The 25,724-nt window shown below is 41.3% G+C and overlaps 1 protein-coding gene across 1 annotated transcript in view; it reads left to right on the forward strand.

The window, feature by feature from the left end:
- The window catches only part of LOC136874893 (uncharacterized), a 74,295-nt gene that overhangs the window by 20,355 nt on the left and 28,216 nt on the right, over positions 1–25,724 (forward strand). The window contains exons 4-5 of the mRNA XM_067148598.2: positions 11,999–12,262; positions 24,880–25,060. Coding sequence (XP_067004699.2) covers positions 11,999–12,262; positions 24,880–25,060 — 445 coding nt within the window. The remainder of the gene's footprint in view (positions 1–11,998; positions 12,263–24,879; positions 25,061–25,724) is intronic.

The raw sequence follows: 25,724 nt of genomic DNA on the forward strand, positions 1-25,724 counted from the left end.
ACACATGAGTAAAGAAACAATCAAGACTGATGCAAAAATTATATACATGGTATGCCTTCATGTCCTTGTAGTTTATTCACAGTCGTAGTTGGTCCTTGGCATACCTCAAATCATTTGATTAATACACACTGATACGTTATTTTATTTATTTATAACAATGATATTAAATGGCATCTAATATTTTAATAAGCTACTAAAAATGGATATTAAATGGCATCCATTCTGTTGATTAATTAATTATCTTAAATCGTCATTAATTAATTAATCAATCATATATTTAATTAATTATTAATAATCATGATTTGGAATGAAATCACCAGTACAACTACTTTAGACACTAGATTGCATCGCCGCATATCAAACATATGGTCCATTTGACCATGACAATTATATATTACACTGAACACATACGTGTCTCCCGGGTTTACCTAAGAAAGTATATTTAAAGAAAGATCGGCCAACGCTGGAAACGAACCCATCACCATAGAACACTTTGGGAAATAGTAAAACACATAAACACAATACACAGAAAAAATATCAAACATATTTCACACAATACATCTTGAAGATATGGCCTAATCAAGCCATAGTATCAGCTTAAATTCTTCGTTCCTACATCAGTCGAACTCAGGTACTCCAGCTTCCAAGGTAAAACAATTCAAAACTTCAATCACGAGCTAATTTAATGCATAAGCATGGGAAGGGATTCATCCTTCGCAAAATCGGAAAATTATCAGTGTTATTCATAACGTATCATTAGAATGGAATTGAGACTCCACTGGTAAATTAAAGGGAATCCTGCAGGTAACATTAAGCTTGTTTGAAACGACAGAATCTCTCTCTCTCGGACCCTACCAGTCCTCATGTTGTAAAACTGTCAATCATGACAACAGCTGTGTATCCAGCTCCGTGGCTACAAAGACACATTGAATTCGTCATTTCTTTCTCTCTTTCTTTCTTTCTTTCTTACTTTATTTTATGTATATCATCTCGGCTTATTCTCAAGTACGCATTCATTTGAGAGCCGTCACTTATTATTCATTATCTGGCTATATACTCAGCCTAATTCAACATATCACAACAACTATAATAATTATAATCTTTCGTCGTTCCAACATTTCAAACATGTCACAAACTACACCCTCCCATATCAGACCATTGCATCTCAAATGCGTTCATTTAATTTACAGAGAAGACTCCCTTCTACAGGTTATTTAATTCTTCTCGCATATCTATTTAATTCACATAATACCTCGGATTGGGACATCTTTAATGATCATCTATTATCATACAGGATTTTAAATACCTGAAACACCTTGAAGCAAACAGATAGTTTATATTCAAACTACTGCGAAAATCTTTACCAGATATTAACCTTACGAAGAAGTTATAAGTTTAGCTAAGTCGCTATTCTTCCCAAATATGTGCTTCATATACACTAAGAATTTATGGGGTTTATATAATAATTCGTGCAAGTAAGCCTACTAAATATCAATGATTATTCTTAAATCACTTTTTAATTAATTTCGTATGGCTATTTCTAGCCGGGTGCAGCCCTTGTAAGGCAGACCCTCCGATGAGGGTGGGCGGCATCTGCCATGTGTAGGTAACTGCGTGTCATTGTGGTGGAGGATAGTGTTATGTGTGGTGTGTGAGTTGCAGGGATGTTGGGGACAGCACAAACACCCAGCCCCCGGGCCATTGGAATTAACCAATGAAGGTTAAAATCCCCGACCCGGCCGGGAATCGAACCCGGGACCCTCTGAACCGAAGGCCAGTACGCTGACCATTCAGCCAACGAGTCGGACTCTTAAATCACTTGAAAACCCGAATTAAATTAATAAATCTTTCCCAGTCACACACGTATAGTGTTCCCTACTTTTAATATGATTAATTATAACATTCTAATATTTACAAAATAAAATTGCTACTGGCATGCAAATCTCGTGGTAAAATATATTCTAATTATGTGTACTTATCAAATGATGGGTATGGTTTGCTGTCATCTCGGGGTACATCTTAGATTTTTACTCAGTTATGATGAGCGCTCTTCTCTTGGATAGTCCTTGGTTCTTCTTTATCCTCACCCGATCCATGTCTCGAACTGTGGTCTTCATAGTTGAGTCTCTGGACGTTCCCTGTAGAAAATGATCGTAGGCACTTAGGCGCGATTCTTGTAATCTCCAGATCTCGGGGTTCGATGATCACTCACGAACATACAGGCAAAATGGGAAATCAGTTAATAAACACTGTTTATGTACTTTTCAAAGGAATCTACTGTTAATAAGATCCACTAATGACTTTAAATACACTGACTGACAGAGCAAATGCAACACCAAGAAGGCGTGGTTCGAAAGGGATGAAAGTTGGGGAAAAAACAGAGACGGCACGGACGAATAATTGATGTTTATTTCAAACCGATATGCAGGTTACACAATGCGCACGGCATCGACTCAGTAGGATGTAGGACCACCGCGAGCGGCGATGCACGCAGAAACACGTCGAGGTACAGAGTCAATAAGAGTGCGGATGGTGTCCTGAGGGATGGTTCTCCATTCTCTGTCAACCATTTGCCACAGTTGGTCGTCCTTACGAGGCTGGGGCAGAGTTTGCAAACGGCGTCCAATGAGATCCCACACGTGTTCGATTGGTGAGAGATCCGGAGAGTACGCTGGCCACGGAAGCATCTGTACACCTCGTAGAGCCTGTTGGGAGATGCGAGCAGTGTGTGGGCGGGCATTATCCTGCTGAAACAGAGCATTGGGCAGCCCCTGAAGGTACGGGAGTGCCACCGGCCGCAGCACATGCTGCACGTAGCGGTGGGCATTTAACGTGCCTTGAATACGCCCTAGAGGTGACGTGGAATCATACGCAATAGCGCCCCAAACCATGATGCCGCGTTGTCTAGCGGTAGGGCGCTCCACAGTTACTGCCGGATTTGACCTTTCTCCACGCCGACGCCACACTCGTCTGCGGTGACTATCACTGACAGAACAGAAGCATGACTCATCGGAGAACACGACGTTCCGCCATTCCCTCATCCAAGTCGCTCTAGCCCGGCACCATGCCAGGCGTGCACGTCTATGCTGTGGAGTCAATGGTAGTCTTCTGAGCGGACGCCGGGAGTGCAGGCCACCTTCAACCAATCGACGGGAAATTGTTCTGGTCGATATTGGAACAGCCAGGGTGTCTTGCACATGCTGAAGAATGGCGGTTGACGTGGCGTGCGGGGCTGCCACCGCTTGGCGGCGGATGCGCCAATCCTCGCGTGCTGACGTCACTCGGGCTGCGCCTGGACCCCTCGCACGTGCCACATGTCCCTGCGCCAACCATCTTCGCCACAGGCGCTGCACCGTGGACACATCCCTATGGATATCGGCTGCGATTTGACGAAGCGACCAACCTGCCCTTCTCAGCCCGATCACCATACCCCTCGTAAAGTCGTCTGTCTGCTGGAAATGCCTCCGTTGACGGCGGCCTGGCATTCTTAGCTATACACGTGTCCTGTGGCACACGACAACACGTTCTACAATGACTGTCGGCTGAGAAATCACGGTACGAAGTGGGCCATTCGCCAACGCCGTGTCCCATTCATCGTTCGCTACGTGCGCAGCACAGCGGCGCATTTCACATCATGAGCATACCTCAGTGACGTCAGTCTACCCTGCAATTGGCATAAAGTTCTGACCACTCCTTCTTGGTGTTGCATTTGCTCTGTCAGTCAGTGTACATTAAAGCAAATGGTGGCAAGTTCGTAGAAATCACTGTTCATTTCCCATTAATCACACAATCTATCACCACGAGTGTCCATGGAGTATGCAAACGCTAATTTTATCAGGGATAGTTCTTTAATTTTTCTGAACGTCACTCGCTCTTAAAATGGTTTAGATCGGTCACTATTGATTACTGAACGTAATTAGCTACCTCACTACTTCTAAACAACCTGACGCGTTTGCCCTTTCACTGATGATTGCGTCACGAGCCGCAACTGACTGTTGTTGTTATTTAAAATATAAGTTGTTGAGATTAGGCTTCTAATCATTAATATTGTACATTGTCTGGTACCACACGGCTTATTTCGCGATACCTTACATCGCACGAATATGTTTTTCTTCTATGACACAACACTTCATGCACTGATATCCAAGTTCACTCCTAACGTGTTAGTACTGCAGCTACACAAATGACAATGGGATACTCTATCTAGGTCCTGGCTCTACTTATAGCCTCCGGACAAAATGATCAGGGGGGGAGGTAAATCATGCCCCTGCTGAAAATGAAGGTCCGGTAATCCGAGTCTATCAGCGATGTGAAAACAATCAAATTATAGCTTATGACCTCTACTTTCTACTGAAAACATATAAAACCAAAGCGATCAGTGGGTCATTCACAATCTCAAAAGCGTCCTTTTAGAAAATCACGCGTCATGGTTCATCACGCAAGATCTCCCACTTTTTTCCACACGTTGTCAGATTTCAGCAGTCATGTTTAATCTGCGTACTACTGTATGACAAGCGTCATTACCGATCCATTATTAAAGTATTGGATTTATATGCATCAACTGTTAGCATTGAATGCATCAGTTCGAATGAGACCTGACTAATAAATTTCCAAAAATTATTTCAGATGAAGGTGTTCTTCTTCTTCCTCCTTTTAGTAAATTATGGTGAAGTGGCACCAATGAATGCGGTGTTGAATTAGTAGTGGACATTTATTTCTCAGGGGTTAAGACACCTTCACTCAGCCCAGTCTCCAACAACCTCCATTTCCATGCGTAGCGTCATCTCTTCTTCTCGCTCGCTCGAAAAGAGAGCGCGATTTCAAGGTTTAGCAATACTGCGCTATCCTTTTCTCGTTACAGCGCAGAAAACTGCTCACTTCGGGCTGGGATATCGCAAATCACATCCCGGTTCGACATGTAGACTGCTAATTACTACATTATATGTCACAGAATGTTGCGGAAAACGGCATATATAATTAACTAAACCTCCTAACATGCCTATGGCATGCTAATGAACGGTCACAATACATTTCACAAAATGACTTTTGCGAGGGAAAGGTCTATTCTGAACGTGTTCCCTTAGGTCAAAGCAGAAATTACTGGCTTCACACATGGAATTCGTGTAATAAATTTGGATGTTATAAAATTAAATCGCCACTGATCTCCATTTAGGGCCCTAGCCCAGATGGCAGATGCCTTATCAGTTAGTTGTTCACCTAGTCTTCTTTTAAGATATTTCAAAGATGGAAATTTATCAAACATCCACCCTGGTAAGTTCTTCCAAACCCTAATTCCTCTTCCTATAAATGAGTATTTGCCCCAGTTTGTCCTCTTGAATTCCAAATTCATCTCCGTTTTATGATCATTCCTACGTTTAAACTCTTCACTCACGCTTGTTCGTATACTAACGTCGTTCCATCTCTACTTACGGCACGAAACACAACGCTTAGTAAACGTGTTAGTCTCCTTACATCCAAGTCCTCCCAGCCCAAACTTCGCAACAATTTTGTAACGCTACTCTTTAGTCCTTTGAATCTTTTCCAGTTCTCGTATCAAGTAATCTTGGTGGGCTCCCCAAACATTAGAGCCTTGTTCTAATTGAAGTTTTTCCAATGATATTTATACCATCTCCTTTACATCTTTACTACAACTACTAAATAGCCTCGTAACCATGTGAAGAGATCAATAAGTTTTTTTACAATTCCGTTGATGTGATTACCTCAATGAATATATTTCCCTATATTAACACCTAGGTACTTAACAGTGACCGCCGTGTGTTACTGTCATCCCATCAATACAGTATTTAATGGTTATTCAACACACCATTGACCACCTGCAATACTCTCCTCCCCTAATCCAAGGATTCCGAAGAAAAAATAATAATTTCAGGAATATGTTGAAAATATTCAAGTTATCATTTATAAACTTTCTTTTACTGCATTCATATCAGTGCTTAATTGAATGGCTTATTTACATAGTGACGCATCTCAAAGCAATTAAAATTTTCTTGAGACATGTTTTAATAAATGGGATCCTAATAACAAGAGAGTCTTCATTTCTTCTATGCAGCAAACTGAGCTTGCCATTGTGGCTAAAATCCTAATGCGAGGAATAATATCAAAATGGGGAGGGGGGACCAACGGGGGACTGGAGATGCAAATTATGCGGACCGGCGTAGGCTAGGTTACATTGTAGGTGCTAAAACTTTCAAATATAATGCGTCAGTTTGGAAATAAACCATTCAGTATTGTCCTTTTTTTGCCATTCTGCTAGTATTCGTTTCCTTTTCCGCACGTAATGATTTGCCTGCTCTCAATTTCTTCACCAAACGTCACCATTTGCAATAATATTCGCTACTGTTACAGAAAACCGCGGAGAAATTACGACACCACGACATAAGAGCACATCTCCTCCACATGCGGTAAGCGGTCACGTGATATACGTGCATCGGGCTATTGGTTGGGTGGAGTTGCGGCACTTTGCAAATAAAAACATCGGGGTGTTGCGTCACTTTGGAAACAAATAGAAATTTTAGATGCCATTTTAGTCCCCCTCTGTGGTGTAGTGGTTAGCGTGATTAGCTGCCACCCCCGGAGGTCCGGGTTCGATTCCAGGCTCTGCCACGAAATTTGAAAAATTGGTACGAGGGCTGGAACGGGGTACACTCAGCCTCGGGAGGTCAACTGAGTAGAGGCGGGTTCGATTCCCACCTCAGCCATCCTCGAAGTGGTTTTCCGTGGTTTCCCACTTCTCCTCCAGGAAAATACCGGGATGGTACCTCACTTAAGGCCACGGCCGCTTCCTTCCCACTTCCTTGCCTGTCCCATACAATCTCCCCATCCCTCTACAAGGCCCCAGTTCAGCATAGCAGGTGAGACGCCTCGGCGAGGTACTGGTCATTCTCCCCAGTTGTATCCCCCGACCCAACATCTGAAGCTCCAGGACACTGCCCTTGAGGCGGTAGAGGTGGGATCCCTCGCTGAGTCCGAGGGAAAAGCCAACTCTGGAGGGTAAACAGATTAAGATAAGAAGATAAGATGCCATTTTAACGAATAAGTACGTTTCCGCATGATCTCATGTTCAGCTCGATATCCGAAAAAAGTGGAGTTGCATCACATTGGAAATAAGCCCTTCAATTTATTGTTTTTATAGCTAACATAATGGGAGGGAATGTGTGTTTTGATGGCATTTAGTTGAATTTTAAATAATTGTGTATACAGGGTGAAGCGAAATTCGCGCACTCGGGTGTCGCAGCGCGACTCCTCACATGCCAGCAATAAAAATATATATATATCTCACAAAAGTTCGTCCTATGAGTATATCCGGGAGAAAAAGAACGTTGAAGAGTGGCAATCTGGCAACACTGTAACCACATGTACGGTACCTACCTCTGTCAACACGTATTTGTCGTGCTGTACAGTTGGTGCAGTGGTTAGAGTTTTGGGTTAGTATACAGGAGGTCGAAGGGGTCGATCCTGGTTTGAGGCGTATATTTTTTATTTCGTAAATGTAGTCCAGTCCGCCTCTGTGGTGTAGTGGTTAGAGTGATTAGCTGCCACCCCCGGAGGCCCGGGTTCGATTCCCGGCTCTGCCACGAAATTTGAAAAGTGGTACGAGGGCTGGAACGGGGTCCACTCAGCCTCGGGAGGTCAACTGAGTAGAGGTGGGTTCGATTCCCACCTCAGCCATCCTGGAAGTGGTTTTCCATGGTTTCCCGCTTCTTCTCCAGGCGAATGCCGGGATGGTACCTAACTTAAGACCACGGCCGCTTCCTTCCCTCTTCCTTGTCTATCCCTTCCAATCTTCCCATCCCTCCACAAGGCCCCTGTTCAGCATAGCAGGTGAGGCCGCCTGGGCGAGGTACTGGTCATACTCCCCAGTTTCATCCCCCGACCAAGAGTCTGAAGCTCCAAGACACTGCCCTTGAGGCGGGAGAGGTGGGATCCCTCGCTAAGTCCGAGGGAAAAACCGAACCTGGAGGGTAAACAGATGATGATGATGATGATGATGATGATGATGATGATGAAATGTAGTCCAGGTGGTATGGTATCTGGCATCCTAATAGTCAACAGCGATTGCAGCGGGTCCTCTAGAAACAATTTTTACTTACATACTACGATTCTAGAAATGAACGGACATTCGTTTTCATTGGTCAGCTTTGAAAGACGCCCTTTGCACGTCTTTATTCGCACCACTTCATCTACTAGATGCGTTACAACGTGTTCAGCGTTACTACATTTTGTAAATGTAGGATACATGTGACCTAAGAAACGGTGTTTTACTGTATTACAGTATGTAATGTCCGATGGAAATTTGCAAATAAAAGGAGTGCGCATGAACCCAGAATCGAACCCTCGACCTCCTGCATGCTAACCCAATTCTCTATCCACTGCACCAACTGTACAGCACGACTAGTATGTGCTGACAGAGGTAGTTACCCTACATGTGGTTACAGTGTTGCCAGATTGCCACTCTTCAACGATCTTTTCCTGCCGGATATATTCGCAGGACGAACTTTTGTGAGAGACATTTTTTTATTGTTAGCATGTGAGGAGTCGCGCTGCGACGCCCGAGTATGCGAATTTCGCTTCATCCTGTGTATTTCACGAAATACATATTTCTATGATATATCTATTTTTTCATTCATTTACTTGTATATTTAATTTTTATTTTGTCTTCTTTCAAGTGCCGAAATTAGGGTGCATGGCCCTCTCTTACACTTAACCACATTTACAATAAGTTTCTGGAAATATATTACCTTATAATTTAGTAGGGTAACACGCTGTCACTTTCACTCATATTAATTTATAACGAATTAAAATTGTATACTGTACCTTAGTCGCCTCTGTGGTGTAGTGGTTAGCGTGATTAGCTGCCACCCCCGGAGGTCCGGGTTCGATTCCCGGCTCTGCCACGAAATTTGAAAAGTGGTACGAGGGCTGGAACGGGGTCCACTCAGCCTCGGGAGGTCAACTGAGTAGAGGTGGGTTCCACATCCCGGAAGTGGTTTTCCGTGGTTTCCCACTTCTCCTCCAGGCGAATGCCGGGATGGTACCTAACTTAAGGCCACGGCCGCTTCCTTCCCTCTTCCTTGCCTATCCCTTCCAATCTTCCCATCCCTCCACAAGGCCCCTGTTCAGCATAGCAGGTGAGGCCGCCTGGGCGAGGTACTGGTCATACTCCCCAGTTGTATCCCCCGACCAAGAGTCTGAAGCTCCAGGACACTGCTCTGAAGCTCCAGGACACTGCCCTTGAGGCGGGAGAGGTGGGATCCCTCGCTAAGTCCGAGGGAAAAACCGAACCTGGAGGGTAAACAGATGATGATGATGATGATACTGTACCTTAACAGATGAAATATTATTGCTCGAAAACACACACAAAATAAATGCACACATTACACAACTATCATTTTTTGTTAGTGGCTTTACGTCACACCGACACAGATGGGTCTTATGGCGACGATGGGTTAGGGAAGGCATAGGAGTTGGAAGAAAGCGGCCGTGGCTTTAATTAAGGTACAGCCCCAGCATTTGCCTGGTGCGAAAATGGGAAACCACCGAAAACCATATTCAGGGCTGCTGACAGTGGGATTCGAATCCACTATCTCCCGGATGCAAGCTCACAGCCGCGCGCCCCTAAACGCATGGCCAACTGGCTCGGTACACGCAACTATCAACTAGGTCTACATGTACCAGAGAAAAATAGTCTATCGTCATTCACACACTAACCTGTACGGTGCATGCGTCAGTCTGTAGCTTTCAAAAGGTAATCTCGACAAGATCTCTTGAATGTAGTTAAATAGTCACTCCGATATTTTGAAATGTGAACGATTTACAACGCTCGCTGTAAGTGATTTGCAATGATATGTAAACCATTGCTTCTGTATATTTAAAAAATGGTTCATATTCAATGATAACAGGTTCTCTTAATAATTTATTCTGTTTAGCGCAAAATAATAATCTATGAATGGGCTAGAATATACCTGAAAAAGAGAACATTGTATTGAAAACATAGTGACATATTTCGTTCAATAACAATATCCTCGGGTTCTCTCACATCACTTTTGCGACTGATTATGAATAGGTTAGAGGAAATCGACATAGTAGGTCTGATGATTGGAGCAAGGGGAACGATTCCCGCTTTTGCAGCTAAAATCTGGAAACAGATGTCTCTGTCAGTTAGAACGTTACGGGAGATTGCCATCATAGCCTTAAGGGGCTCACTGATAATTATAAGAAATCATCATCATCATCATCTGTTTACCCTCCAGGTTCGGTTTTTCCCTCGGACTGAGCGAGGGATCCCACCTCTACCGCCTCAAGGGCAGTGTCCTGGAGCTTCAGACTCTTGGTCGGGGGATACAACTGGGGGGTATGACCAGTACCTCGCCCAGGCGGCCTCACCTGCTATGCTGAACAGGGGCCTTGTGGAGGGATGGGAAGATTGGAAGGGATAGGCAAGGAAGAGGGAAGGAAGCGGCCGTGGCCTTAAGTTAGGTACCATCCCGGCATTCGCCTGGAGGAGAAGTGGGAAACCACGGAAAACCACTTCCAGGATGGCTGAGGTGGGAATCGAACCCACCTCTACTCAGTTGACCTCCCGAGGCTGAGTGGACCCCGTTCCAGCCCTCGTACCACTTTTCAAATTTCGTGGCAGAGCCGGGAATCGAACCCGGACCTCCGGGGGTGGCAGCTAATCACGCTAACCACTACACCACAGAGGCGGCTATTATAGGAAATCACTGTTACAATTATGTTACCTTCAACATTTCTCAAGTATAGAATATCTATTTCTCTTCTAAATATAAATGTAAAAGTATACTTTGTCGCAAGGCAGCCTCTGCATGAGAGGAAGTATTTCATAAATAAAATAAAATATAGAAAAGAGAAAACGATCATTTGATGTGGAAATTCTATGTTTAACGCCAGTAGCGTAGTCAGGATCGGCCGATGTAGTGGTGGTGGTGGTGGGGGGGGGGCGTTATGGTAGTAGAACGTAATGAAGTTGCTTGGGTAGTGAGCGCATGCATGACTTGTCATTATAAGGACACTGATACATGTGAGTTTTGTTCGTATTCAGATTACAGTACACTACATGCGTAATCTTACATTAAAATACAGAACAAGAAGAATACGATCAAGGTCAACAGTTTTACAGCGAATTGTATGTTCAGTTTACAATGTGAAATCCTATTTTCGGGGCTTCTTAGAAAATAGATTCAATAGATCTGTTGGTTTTACAATAATTATATCTCTGAAGATTATTTAGTTTATTGTTAGTTTCTGTTATTTTGTTTTTATAAAATTCATGGGGGTCCTAACCCCCCTAAACCCCCTGTTCAACGCCCTAATAAATGCGTAAATGTTTTCTGAATATCATATAATGAATTCCGGTTGCTATACATCCATATTCGTTTTCCTGTTAATACACACTAAAACACTATGGTCTATAACCAAATTACACGCGCAATAGGAAGTTTATGTTTGTTGAAGACTACTGGGGAGACCAACGATCTAGCTCAGCCCTTGCGAAGCAGCTGAGAGAAGTGGACGTATGCTAACCTGCAAGAGCAAAAGTCTACCAGTTCTACAGTGCACTGTGAACTGGCCAAGTACGTCTCCGGACCTCAGTCCAAGCAAGGACGAGTATGATGAGAAGGTGACCGACTTTCAGAGCGGTCCTACAACGACCATCGCTCAGGTACGCCGCGGTGTGCGGAGAATGTGGAAAGTGTTGAGCATTTGTTCCACAGGATACTACCCATATTTGTCACTACTGTCATGCTAAGGAAAGTTACACACGTTGTTAATTATTCTACAGCATGTGTTTATACCACACGGCAATCAATAACTTGTTTTGATCAGTATCATATTATCATCAACTTTTCCTTGTGTACCAGCTTCAGGAAAGTTACTTGAATCCATATCTTGTGCTTATCAACCGGTGAAACTTAATTTTATGATTGTTACTATCACTAATGGATTAATGCTGTTTCAGGCAAGCCTTCGGCTGATGGTTACGAACTCTTCCCGGCTGTTGGCTCCTACTACAAGCATCATACAGTGAGCAGACCCTGGGAGGAGGCCCGCTATGTCTGTGAACAAGAGGGGGCACACCTTGCCATCATCAATTCAGAGCAAGAAGCGAAGATTTTGTCCGATATATACAAGCGTTCCCCAACAATCCCCAATGTTAAATGGGATTTCGCCTTCATTGGATTCCATGATCTATACAATGAAGGAAACTACCTGACAATCTTTGGTGAGAAGCTACTATTATACTGTATTTCAGATAATATTTGATTAATTATTATTTGCTTTGAAAGAGGCCCAAATCAGGCTCAGAATATGGACCTAAAATCAATGATATACTATACTTCCCCACCTGTAAACAAAGTACAAAATAGCTGTCGATCGGTGGATTGTCAGAGGACTGCTATTTGGAGCAAGAGGCACTATCCCTAGCTAGATATCACCTTACTACAAAATTTTAATGTTCCATTCTGCGATATAGAAAAAGTAATAATACAGATTCTGAGGAACTCTCTACAAATCATTCATTTCCACCTACGCATGAAAACGTGATTAACATCCTCAAACCCCGAAAGAAAGAAGACACTAACAGCATTAAGAATTATAAATTTCCAACTTTTTATGTTCTTCGATTCAATTAAAATTGTAAGCTGTTTGTAATTCTGTTTCGAAGGATCACCCTCATTGAAGAACGGACTAGTATTTCATCAGACGATGCATTTAGTTCATATGTTCATCAACAGATTTTTTTTCTTTGGAGGGGAGTCTTCCAGAATCGAACCAGGTATGATGAAGTGGCCAGTCTCTTTGCGTTCCTCCAAATTATATGACGCAGACTACAATTGACTTTTACATTTACAGAAGGAAAGACTTTGCTACGTTATATTCCTGGGGGCTCTGTGTTAACGCATACCTTGTTACCACAAAACCTGATGTGAAGTGGGAACCTTCCTTGTATATACTCCAAGAATATGAATTAATATTATTTATAAAGATGTCTTGAAATTAATTGCTAATACTTTTTACCTCTTAGAGATCAGACTAATGTGATAAATGTGGACAATTCTGCAGACATATTCGCTCACTTCAATAACATGTAGGTTGTGAACACATTTGTAAGAAAGGTGGCACTGTCTGAAAGCGAAATATGGACCGATATGTTTTCATGCGTGCATTTCAGTGCGCATGGCAGACTGATATGTAATAGCAACTTCTGACCTCGGTGAGGAAAGCAACGGAAAACTACCTCACTTAAAATTTCCCTAATACGCCTCTTCAGTGATGCCTTGGCCATCTACGACAGCTGATGGCAGACCTGTTGAGGATCCGACCAGCCTTAGGGCTGAGGGCTGAACATACACATACATATGTTACGGAATTTTGAATGTGAGAGAAATAGTAGAAATTAAGAAATGGAGGAATGGAGTGAGAGGCCAATCATTTGAGTAAATATAAACTGAGATGAAATTATTTTGAACAATTCGGCATTGCTAAATGTTAACCCGAGCAATTGAAATATTCATGAACTTAATTTACAGGAACACATGATAAACTGTTATTACTTCTCATATGAACGATATTTTTCTTGGATATTAATTTAGGTAAATGATCAGAGCTTTCGCCTGAAGAGGACATTGAATGAAATCACATTCCTATAATATAGACTACCTCCCCTGCGAACCATGTGACCTTCCCGCGGTGGGGAAGCTTGCGTGTCCCAATGATGCAGATAGCCGAGCCGCAGGTGCAACCATATCGGATGGGTATCTGTTGAGAGACCAGACTAACGAATGGTTCATCGAAAGGGGGGTAGCAGCCTTTCTGAAGTTGCAAGGGCGGCAGTCTAGATGATTGACTGATATGGCCTTGTAATAATACTCAACATGGCTTAGCTATGTTGATACTGCTACACTGCTGAAAGCAACGGGAAACTAGAGCCGTAACTAACTCCCGAGGACATGCAGCTCTCTCTATATGAATGATGTAATGATGATGGCTTCCTCCCGGGTAAAATATTCCGGAGGTAAACTAGTCCCCCATTCGGATCTCCGGCTGGGGACTACACGAGAGGGGGGCGATCATCAGGAAGGTGGATACTGACATTCTGCGAGTCGGAGCGTGGAATGTTAGAAGTTTGAATCGTTGTGGTAGATTAGAGAATCTGAAAAGGGAGATGGATAGACTAAGATGTAGTTGGTATAAGTGAAATACGTTGGCAGGAAGAACAGGATTTTTGGTCAGGCGACTACTGAATTATCACCTCAAAATCAAACAGGGGAAATGCAGGAGTTGGTTTAATAATGAATAAGAAAATAGAGCAGCGGGTAAGCTACTACGACCAGCATAGTGAAAGAATTATTGTCGTCAAGATAGACACCAAACCAATGCCCACCACAATAGTGCAGGTCTATATGCCTACTAGCTCAGCGGATAATGAGGAAATCGAAAGAATATATGAAGAGATAGAAGATTTAATACAATACGTAAAAGGTGACGAGAATCTAATTGTGATGGGAGACTGGAATGCAGTGGTAGGCCAAGGAAGAGAAGGTAATACAGTAGCAGAATTCGGATTGGGACAAAGGAACGAAAGAGGAAGTCGGCTGGTTGAATTCTGCACTGATCATAATTTAGTCCCTGCCAATACTTGGTTCAAACACCACAAACGACGGCTGTATACGTGGACGAGACCTGGCGACACTGGAAGGTACCAAATAGACATTATGATTAGGCAGAGATTCAGAAACCAGGTGTTGGATTGCCAAACTTTCCCAGGAGCAGACGCGGACTCTGACCACAACTTGTTGGTCATGAAATGCCATCTGAAGCTGAAGAAATTGAAGAAAGGAAAGAATGCAAAAAGATGGGATCTAGACAAGTTGGAAGAAGAAATTGTGAGGGATTCTTTCAAGGAACATTTTGAAAAAGGACTAAATGAAAAGGCTGAAAGAAACACAATAGAGGAAGAGTGGATAGTCATGAAAAACGAAGTCAGTAGGGCCGCTGAAGAAATGTTAGGAAGGAAGATAAGATCAACTAAGAATCAGTGGATAATTCAGGAGATACTAGACCTGATTGATGAACGACAAAAATACAAGAATGCTAGAAATGAAGAGGGCAGAAAAGAATACAGGTGATTAAAGAATTAAGTGGATTAGAAAGTGCAAGGTAGCTAAGGAAGAATGGCTGGAGGAGAAGTGCAAGGATGTCGAAGGTTGTATGGTCCTAGGAAAGGTAGATGTTGCATACAGGAAAAACAAGGAAACCTTTGGAGAAAAGAAATCTATGTGTATGAATATTAAGAGCTCAGATGGAAAGCCACTTCTAGGGAAAGAAGACAAAGCAGAAATATGGCAGGAACATATCCAACAGTTGTATCAAGGTAAAGATGTAGATAATTTGGTTCTGGAACAAGAAGAGTCTGTTAATGATGATGAAATGGGAGACCCAATTTTGAGGTCAGAGTTTGACAGAGCTGTGAGTGACCTAAATAGGAACAAGGCACCTGGAATTGATGACATTCCCTCTGAATTACTGACTGCCTTAGGAGAAACCAGCATGGCAAGGTTATTTCATTTAGTGTCCAAGATGTATGTGACAGGAGAAGTTCCATCCGATTTTCGTCAGAATGTTGTTATACCTATTCCCAAGAAAGCCGGTGCTGACAAGTGTGAAAACTACCGCAACATTAGTTTAGTATCTCATGCCTACAAAAGAAGAATGGAAAAACAAGTTGAAGCTGAGTTGAGGGAAGATCAGTTTGGCTTCAGAAGAAATGTAGGAACACTTGAAGCAATCCTGACTTTACGTCTGATCTTAGAGGATCGAATCAAGAAGGACAAGCCCACGTTCATGGCATTCGTACATCTAGAAAGGGCATTCGATAATTTGACTGGACCAAGATATTTACGATTCTGAAGGTGATTGAGATCAGATACCGAGAACGAAGAATTATCTACAATCTGTATAAAAATCAGTCTGCAGTAATAAGAATCGAGGGCTTTGAAAAAGAAGCAGCAATCCAGAAAGGAAAGGAAAACTACCACACCATTAGTTTAGTATCTCATGCCTGCAAAAGAAGAATGGAAAAACAAGTTGAAGCTGAGTTGGGGGAAGATCAGTTTGGCTTCAGAAGAAATGTAGGAACACGTGGCTGCAGTTTGTCCCCCCTCCTTTTCAATGTTTACATAGAACAAGCAGTAAAGGAAATTAAAGAGGAATTTGGAAAGGGGATCACAATCCAAGGAGAGGAAATCAAAACTTTGAGATTTGCCGATGATATTGTTATTTTATCTGAGACTGCAGAAGATCTTGAGAAGCTGCTGAATGGTATGGACGAAGTCTTGGGTAAGGAGTACAAGATGAAAATAAATAAGTCCAAAACAAAAGTAATGGAGTGCAGTCGAACAAAGGCAGGTGGTGCAGGAAATATTAAATTAGGAAATGAAGTCTTAAAGGAAGTAAATGAATATTGTTACTTGGGTAGTAAAATAAGTAACGATGGCAGAAGTAAGGAGGACATAAAATGCAAATTAGCACAAGCAAGGAAGAGCTTTCTTAAGAAAAGAAATTTGCTCATTTCAAACATTGATATAGGCATTAGAGAGATATTTTTGAAGACTTTCGTGTGGAGCGTGGCATTGTATGGAAGTGAAACATGGACGATAACTAGCTCAGAAAGAAAGAGAATATAAGCTTTTGAAATGTGGTGTTACAGAAGAATGCTGAAGGTGAGATGGATAGATCGAATCACGAATGAAGAGATACTGATCCGAATTGTCAAGAGGAGATCGATTTGGCTAAATTTGACGAGAAGAAGAGATAGAATGATAGGACACATCTTAAGACAACCAGGAGTTGTTCAGCTGGTTGTTGAAGGAAGTGTTGGTGGTAAGAATGGGAGGGGTAGACCAAGGTATGAATATGACAAGCAGATTAGAGCAGATGTAGGATGCAATAGTTACGTAGAAATGAAAAGATTAGCACAGGATAGGGTGGCATGGAGGGCTGCATCAAACCAGTCTATGGACTGATGACTCAAACAACAACAGACTACTGCACTCCTTCCAATCATACAATATTTTCAAAACGCCTATATACATACAAACGTATTTTAAATTTGGCGCACGTCTTAAGAGTATCCATTTAAAACACACCGATGCACTTTATCTTCTTGATGAAATATTTCAGTGTCCATGCACCCAGTCATAGTCTTCTTTAGTTAGGTAAATTACTTAAGTAATTTTTTAAAAACGTAAGAAAATTAGTGGTTATATTTGCTGCACTAATTGGGTTGCAGGAAATGAAAATCAAATATCATTTGAATTATAGTATAACAGAATAGAGAGCACACCGAAGATACATGTTTAGAAATTTAGCACTTCGGAAGGACTTATTTTAAATAGCATACTAATTCACACCTAAGTACGCATTGAAACAGAAGAGGATACTACATTATCACTATTCTTGATTTTTTGAGTCTTCAGTCCATAGACTACTTTGATGCAGCTCTCTATGCCACCATATCCTGTGCTAACCTCTATTTTCTACGTAACTACTGCATTCTACATCTGATCCAATCTGATTGTCACCATTTTTACAACCTACACATCCCCCAAAAACCAACTGCACAAGTCCTGGATATCTTAAGATGTGTCCTATCATTCATTCTATCTCTTCTTCTGGTCAAATTTAGCCAAATCGATCTCCTCTCACCATTTCGATTCAGTATCTCTTCATTCGTGATTTGATCTATCCATCCCACCTTCAGCGTTCTTCTGTAACATCACATTTCAAAAGCTTCTATTATCTTTCTTTCTGAGCTAGTTATCGTCCATGTTTCACATCCATATCCACGCTCCATACGAAAGTATTCAAAAACATCTTTTTTTATTCCTATATCAATGTTCTAATTGAGCAAATTTATTTTCTTAGAAAAAGCCCTTCTTTGCTTGTGCTAGTCTGCATGTTATGTCTTCCTTACTTTTACCATAGTTAGTTATTTTACTACCCAAGTTAAGAATAAAACTTAAGTGTATATACTGGCTCTCTTTATCACATAAAGCATATCTACTCGTGGATCATAAATATCAAGGACTTAGCGTAATGTTGAAAAACATATGGCCATGTTTACCTGAAATGATGACAGAAAATATAGAGTAACATACTGTAGTAATGATATCATTTACTATTAGAGTAGACATAAAAGTAATTCCGATCATTAACAAAAATCGCGTATGGCGTTTGGTGCCGGGAGTGTCCGAGGACAAGTTCGGCTCGCCAGTTTACAAGAATTTTTCATTCTACGCCCGTAGGCGACCTGAGCATCGTCATGAGGATGAAATGATGATGAAGACGGCACGTACACGCAGCACCCGTTCCAGCGGAATTAACCAATTACGGTTAAAATTCCACACCCTGTCGAGAATCGAACCCAGGACCCCTGTGACCAAAGTCCAACACGCTAACTATTTAGCCATGGAGCCGGACATTCGGATCACCATTGGTCCCTTACAACACGTATCAATATGGTGGTTATAGTCCGTGTAACTGGTCCAATCGTGACAACCATTGTATGAGCCAAGTGAAAAATTAACAATATGTCACAACTATTATATAAATGAACCGTTCGACTCCTTCTGTTCAGAGGGTCCCGGCCGGGTCGGGGATTTTAATCGTGTCTAATTAATTCTTCCGGCTCGCGGACAGTGTGTTCTGGTCTTACCCAACACTCCTCTCTTCATATTCATAAAACACACCGCACTACCAACCACCAAAGAAAAAAGGAATAGTAATTACATCCCTGCAGATTTGGATGTGTGGTTGGTGTGAGAAAGGGGATCGAGACATAAAACAGGGTCAAATCCCCATGCACTACACAGTTCACACCTGCAACCGAACATCTGTGGGAAACGCTCTTAAAGAAGAATTCTATAAATGAAACAGAACCACCGTACAAGAGAACGCTAATTTGCTGAATGCATTTACAGAGGAGATACAAAAAAAAGAAAGTCATATGCACATCCAAGGAGGAACTTTAATTTGCAGTGATGTATAAAAATACGCAGTAGAAGGGTACTGGTTGGCATTACTGTTGACCATCATTGTCCATTGTTCTAACGGTACAGTAGTGCATAGATGCCTACATACAAGAAATCAGCATTCATTCCGCGAAGCGGCCAGTTGAACGGCCGACTTGCCTTTGGATGGCTTATCATCTAGGCACTTCTTCAACGAAAAGCACTGGAGCAGTTGGAAGGATGTTCTGAGTGGTTCATTTCCTCACCAGGGGAGTGACAGTAAGTTTTGTTAGTTACTGCGAGGCACTGAAGCGTTTCTGGGTAGCAATTCGCAAAAAATTCCTTGAACTTCTCTTAACATGCGTCGTGTTGCGCTATGATAATGCCAGATCACACACAGCCAACAGCACGCGTGAATTGTTACGGAGCTTAGGGTAGGAGGTATTTGGACCACCCTATCTACAGCCGCCCGACCTGGAATCCAGTGATCTCCGTCTCTTCGGACAGTTGAGGAAGGGCCTTAGGTGGTAAGCGATTCAATGACGATACGGCCTTTCAGCATGCCGGCATGTCGGGCTTCAAGAACTGGACGCAGATTCCTCCCTTGCTGTCACTGATGCCTTGATGTACCGTTAGAACAGCTGCTCGGTCAACAATGTTGAGTATGTTGAATTATAACTCGTATCAGTGCCCTTCTACTCTATATTCCTTTATATGCTTAAAGAATAATGTTGCTCCGTGCGAGCTCCTGATATATTAAGCTACCTTGTATCATTATATACCTTAAAATCAAATATATCCTCATGTCCTATAGATTACATGGCTTGTTTTATCTCCTTCTAATGGTTATATGTCATTCAGGCAGTCCAGTGTTTTTATTAGGATTCCTTTTTAACGTGTATTCATTCAAATATATTGTTAAGAAAATCATTGTGCTTAAAAATGTGATCTACTGGCTTAAACTTTCTTCTTCCGCTCTTGTTGATTAGGGTTTATGGGGAAAGGCCCACGTACATGGCGTTTGAAGATCTAGAAAAGGAATTCGATAATGTTAATTGGACCAGGCTATTTTATTTGAGATTCTAAAGGTGATCGCGATCGGATATTGAGAAGGAAGAATTATCAGCAATCAGTATACAATTAGTCTGCAGGGATAAGAATCAAGGGCTTTGGAAAAGAAGCAGCAATTCTAAAAGGAGTGAGGCAAGGCTGCAGATTATCCTCCATCCCTCCCACCGTTTTCAAAGGAAATTAAAGAGGAATTTGGAAAGAGAATCACAATCCAAGGAGAGGAAATCAAAACCCTGAGATTTGCCGATGATATCGTTATTTTATCCGATTCTTATAAGATGTGGAGAAATTGCTGAATGATATGGACAGAGTCTTGGGGAAGGAATGCAAGATAAAAATAAATAAGTCCAAAATGAAATTAATTGATTGCAGTCGAGCAAAGTCAGGTGATGCAGGAAATATTAGATAAGGAAATGTATTCTTAAAGGAAAAAAAATAAAATGTTTACTTGGGTAGTAAAATAACTAACGATAGCAGAAGTAAGGAGGACATAAAATACAGACCAACACAAGCAAGGCTGGCCTTTTTAAGAAAAGAAACTTGACCTTCGAACATTGAAGTAGGAATAAGAAAGAGATTTTTGGAGACTTTCGTATGGAGCGTGGCATTGTATGGAATTCAAACATGGACGATAATTATTAGCTCAGAAAGAAAGAGATTGGAAGCTTTCGAAATGTGGTGTTATAAAAGAGTTCTAAAGGTGAGATGGGTAGATCGTGTCACGAATGAAGGTATACTGAATCGAATTAGTGAGATGAGATCGATTTAGCTAAATTTGATGAGAAGAAGAGATTGATAGGACACATCTTCAGTACTTGTCTAGTTCATTCTTGAGGGAGGTGTAGGCGGTAAGAACGATAGTGGCCGACTGAGGTATGAATATGAAAAGCATATTAGGGCAGATGTAGGATGTAGTTGTTACGTAGACATGAGAAGATTAGCACGGGATAGGGCGGCATGCAGAGCTACATCCAACCAGTCTATGGACTGATACTCAAAAAACAACTTTCACCGTATTCTTTGGAAACCTGGTCATTCCTTTTCTTTAATGTCCCTGTAATTTAGGTCGTTTATCTCCACATGCATATCGCGTACTTATTCACAGTGTTCAACTTTCGTTTCCATATACAAATACTCACAAAGCAAAGAGCAATACTAATGTTTTCCTTGTACCGACAGATTATCAGATTTTCCACTTAACTCTAGAGCACAAAACCTATTATTTTGCCATTTGACAACAAAGCATTATTTTTACTCACTTTGCACGACATATTTCTGTTCATTGTAGTGGATTCTTAACTCATCAGAGAAGTTTCCGTGATGTGTTCTTTTTCTACAATGTATTCTTCTCTTGAAGCCAAGAAGCTTTTGTACTAACGCACTGCAGTTACAGAAAAGTGCGTTTCATTTTATAATAGTATACAACATATTCTTGTGATGTAACTAACAATGATTTTCCAGGGAGTTCAAGAGATAAATGTGGACTTTCAGAAGTGGAAGCTAGATCCAGTAGTATGATGAGGAAATTTTTTGCATATGTCCGTCTTAGAAAGAAGCAAATGATGTCATATTGCAGTAAGTGTTCGTGGGCATACGGCGAAAAAAAAATCAGTGTGAATACAAATTGTCCCCGATGAACGAAGTTGCTCTGTGTGATATTTATGTGGACCACCGGGCTTAGGGGATCAGACGGTAAAGGAGCTGAAGCTGGCAGGTTCGATCCTGTCGTATTTGAAGGTGCTCGAGTACATCACCCCCATAATGGCAGAGTTACCGGCGCGTAAAAGATCTCCTTCGGGACAAAATTCCGGCACAATTGCAATCTTCAAAAACCTTAATATTTGTTACTGGAAAGTGAACCAATAACATTATTTAACTCTCTTTGTGCACCTTCCTCAAGCAGAAGCGAGACAAAGTGGCAGAGAGAGTACAATTTGCCACATATACACTACTCAGGAAGGGCGAAATACGTAATTATGCAGTTAATATCTTAAAACCTTGCGCTGAACTTGGTGAAAATAAGTATACACATTGCTCTTATGTAGGATGGGTTTTTGTAATATAGTAATTTGTCTGTCGGGAAACAAAACTTTGCTGCAGAAGATTCAGACTTTGTGAACAAATGTCTTAGTAATACCTTAGGGATATACTGGTCAGAAGAGGTGTCAAACGAGGAACTGTGGAAGAGAACGCACCAATTACCGATTGAACAGCAATTCAAAAAAGAAAGTGGCAGTGGATTGGCCATACACTTCGTAGACTTGATGTCACCATAACAAAACAAGCTCTCGAATGGAATTTCCAGGGACAGAGGAGGAGAGGAAAAGCAAAGATGTCATGGAGGAGCACAGTAGAGATAGAGAGTGAGCAGATTGTGTACACATGAGGAAAGCTGAAACACATGGTACATCACAGAACCAGATTGCGAAACCTTGTCTCGGCCCCATGGTCCTCAACAGGAGTTTAAGGAATTAAGTCAAGTAAGGGCCGATATTATAATAGTGGTTTAAACTGTTGGTTCAGTTTAAACTTCGGTTTATCTGTTAGTTGCGCATTATAAAACTTAATCTTAAGTTTAACTAGATATTAATTTTACTGCCACTCATCTACCGTTTAAACTAAAGCTTAAGAAAACATAACCTTACAACATGGCAGAACGAATGGATCTCGAATATATTTTTGAGGTGTTATGAAGAAATACTAAGCGATGATGAAGAAGTGGTTGAAATCATTGAACGACCACGGGCACGTCACGTTCATATATGGAATGAAACAGAGTTTTTAAATTGGTTTAGGCTTACAAAACAGACTTTCATAACCCTATTTCAGCAAATAAAACATGCTACGAAAAGGTAAGAATGTAAAAATGACTTTTTGAACAGTTTGAATATCAAAAGTGTAAATTTCAGAAAATAAAGTAACAACCTTCTATTTCAGAAATCATGGTGTAGACCCCTCAGTCAGCTACTAATAGCATTGCGGTTTTATGCCTCTGGTAGTATGGTTATTACAATGGGAGATTTCGGAGGAATTCATAAGGCCACTGTTTCACGGACTATATAAATATTTCTGTACTAATTGCACAAGGAATTCTATTTCCTTCCAAGTAAAACTAGGACGTTTATTGCTTTTATCCGCCATTTTACCTACAAGAAGCAAATGCTACGAGAGGAATAGGCAGTTGTGTTTATGTTTCGTAGATCTAGAGAAAGCATATGACAGGGTACCGAGGGAAAAGATGTTCACTATACTGGGGGACTATGGAATTAAAAGTAGATTATTAAAATCAATCAAAGGCATTTATGTTGACAATTGGGCTTCGGTGAGAATTGATGGTAGAATGAGTTCTTGGTTCAGGGTACTTACAGGGGTTAGACAAGGCTGTAATCTTTCACCTTTGCTGTTCGTAGTTTACATGGATCATCTGCTGAAAGGTATAAAATGGCAGGGAGGGATTCAGTTAGGTGGAAATGTAGTAAGCAGTTTGGCCTATGCTGACGACTTGGTCTTAATGGCAGACTGTGCCGAAAGCCTGCAGTCTAATATCTTGGAACTTGAAAATAGGTGCAATGAGTATGGTATGAAAATTAGCCTCTCGAAGACTAAATTGATGTCAGTAGGTAAGAAATTCAACAGAATCGAATGTCAGATTGGTGGTACAAAGCTAGAACAGGTCGATAATTTCAAGTATTTAAGTTGTGTGTTCTCCCAGGATGGTAATATAGTAAGAGATTGAATCAAGGTGTAGTAAAGCTAATGTAGTGAGCTCGCAGTTGCGATCAACAGTATTCTGTAAGAAGGAAGTCAGCTCCCAGACGAAACTATCTTTACATCGGTTTGTTTTCAGACCAACTTTGCTTTACGGGAGCGAAAGCTGGGTGGACTCAGGATATCTTATTCATAAGTTACAATTAACAGACACGAAAGTAGCGAGTATGATTGCTGGTACAAACAGGTGGGAACAATGGCAGGAGGGTACTCGGAATGAGGAGATAAAGGCTAATTTAGGAATGAACTCGATGGATGAAGTTGTACGCATAAACCGGCTTCGGTGGTGGGGTCATGTGAGGCGAATGGAGGAGGATAGGTTACCTAGGAGAATAATGGACTCTGTTATGGAGGGTAAGAGAAGTAGAGGGAGACCAAGACGACGATGGTTAGACTCGGTTTCTAACGATTTAAAGATAAGAGGTATAGAACTAAATGATGCCACAACACTAGTTGCAAATCGAGGATTGTGGTGACGTGTAGTAAATTCTCAGAGGCTTGCAGACTGAACGCTGAAAGGCATAACAGTCTATAATGATAATATATGTATGTATGTATGTATGAAGTAAACAAAACATTATCGACAGTCATCTTTTCTCGCAAGTCACTGCTACCAAGATCATATATTTCCTTCTTCACCTCAGTTTAACTTAGGCCGGCTATTATAAGACTCAACATAGGTTTAAACTCAAGTTTAACTCAATCTTCAGTTTAAACTTTCATTATAATACCGACCCTTAGTCAAGTCTGTAGGGAAACAACAAGTGAAAAGTGCAGTAGTAAATATTTTGTGGTTTGGTGTCTGTGTGCTACTGAAGTAGGCTTTGTGTTCAGGGGTTAATTTGGAAACATCCCTCAGTCATTATCTTCCTCTTCTTCATAATTCCATCTTTCATTTTATTTGATTGACGCAATACATTGTATTTTCTCTGAAGGTAAGTCTAATGGAAGTTCAAAAGACTGAAGTATGGATATTCGTAAATTTTAGGGGAGCCGCTAGCAAGTTTAGGTTTTGGAAGAATCTGGCACAAGGGTGAGGGAGATCTCAACAACATGGGACAGAATGATGTGAACTCTGGACAGGACTGCGGTTCGATGCATCGCAATGGAGGACTTAATGATCTCGACTGTGAAATACGTCACTCTTTCTTCTGCGAGAAGGAACTATGGTATGTATATATGTTATTTCTAAACTCATAGGAGGTATAGTGTACATGAGACACACGTGTCTAACCAGAAAAGGTTCTCATTTTTGTGTTATTTCAATGGAAAAATATAGCTCGAGTAAATAATGTTAACTGCCAGCCGAATTCCAATATCTCCTATTTAAATTGTCAACCTATTTGACCTAAATGTGCATTCTACAATCACAAGTAAAATACATAGAAGTAAATCCAAGTATATTAAAATGTTACAAATAATTTTCATACGTAACCTGAAGTATCGACCTGTACTTAGAAGAAAAGGACTTTAAGTAGCTGACTGCACCCTCACTCGCGAATGCTCTTCTGAAGTACACACAGTTGTCTTTTAGTCTAAAATATGAATTAATTTTAGTCAGTGCCAGGACAAGACAATACTGGATGATCCTGTACTCGCATTACTATAATAACTCACATTTACAGATCACTGAGTGTAGCCTGACCAAACATACTAGGGTAGTTTTTTTTTTTATTTTTGCCTTTAACTGATCTGCTGCATAGACACATTAAATAATATGCACCTCATTGTTTGACCAGTCTTCTACAAGCCACGCTATCATATTATTGATGTGGATACATTTCAATGGTACAAGGTACGATCTACATGGCTGCGAGGGGAACCAGTGATAAA

Source organism: Anabrus simplex, chromosome 5 (assembly GCF_040414725.1).
Source record: "Anabrus simplex isolate iqAnaSimp1 chromosome 5, ASM4041472v1, whole genome shotgun sequence".
NCBI lineage: Eukaryota > Metazoa > Arthropoda > Insecta > Orthoptera > Tettigoniidae > Anabrus > Anabrus simplex.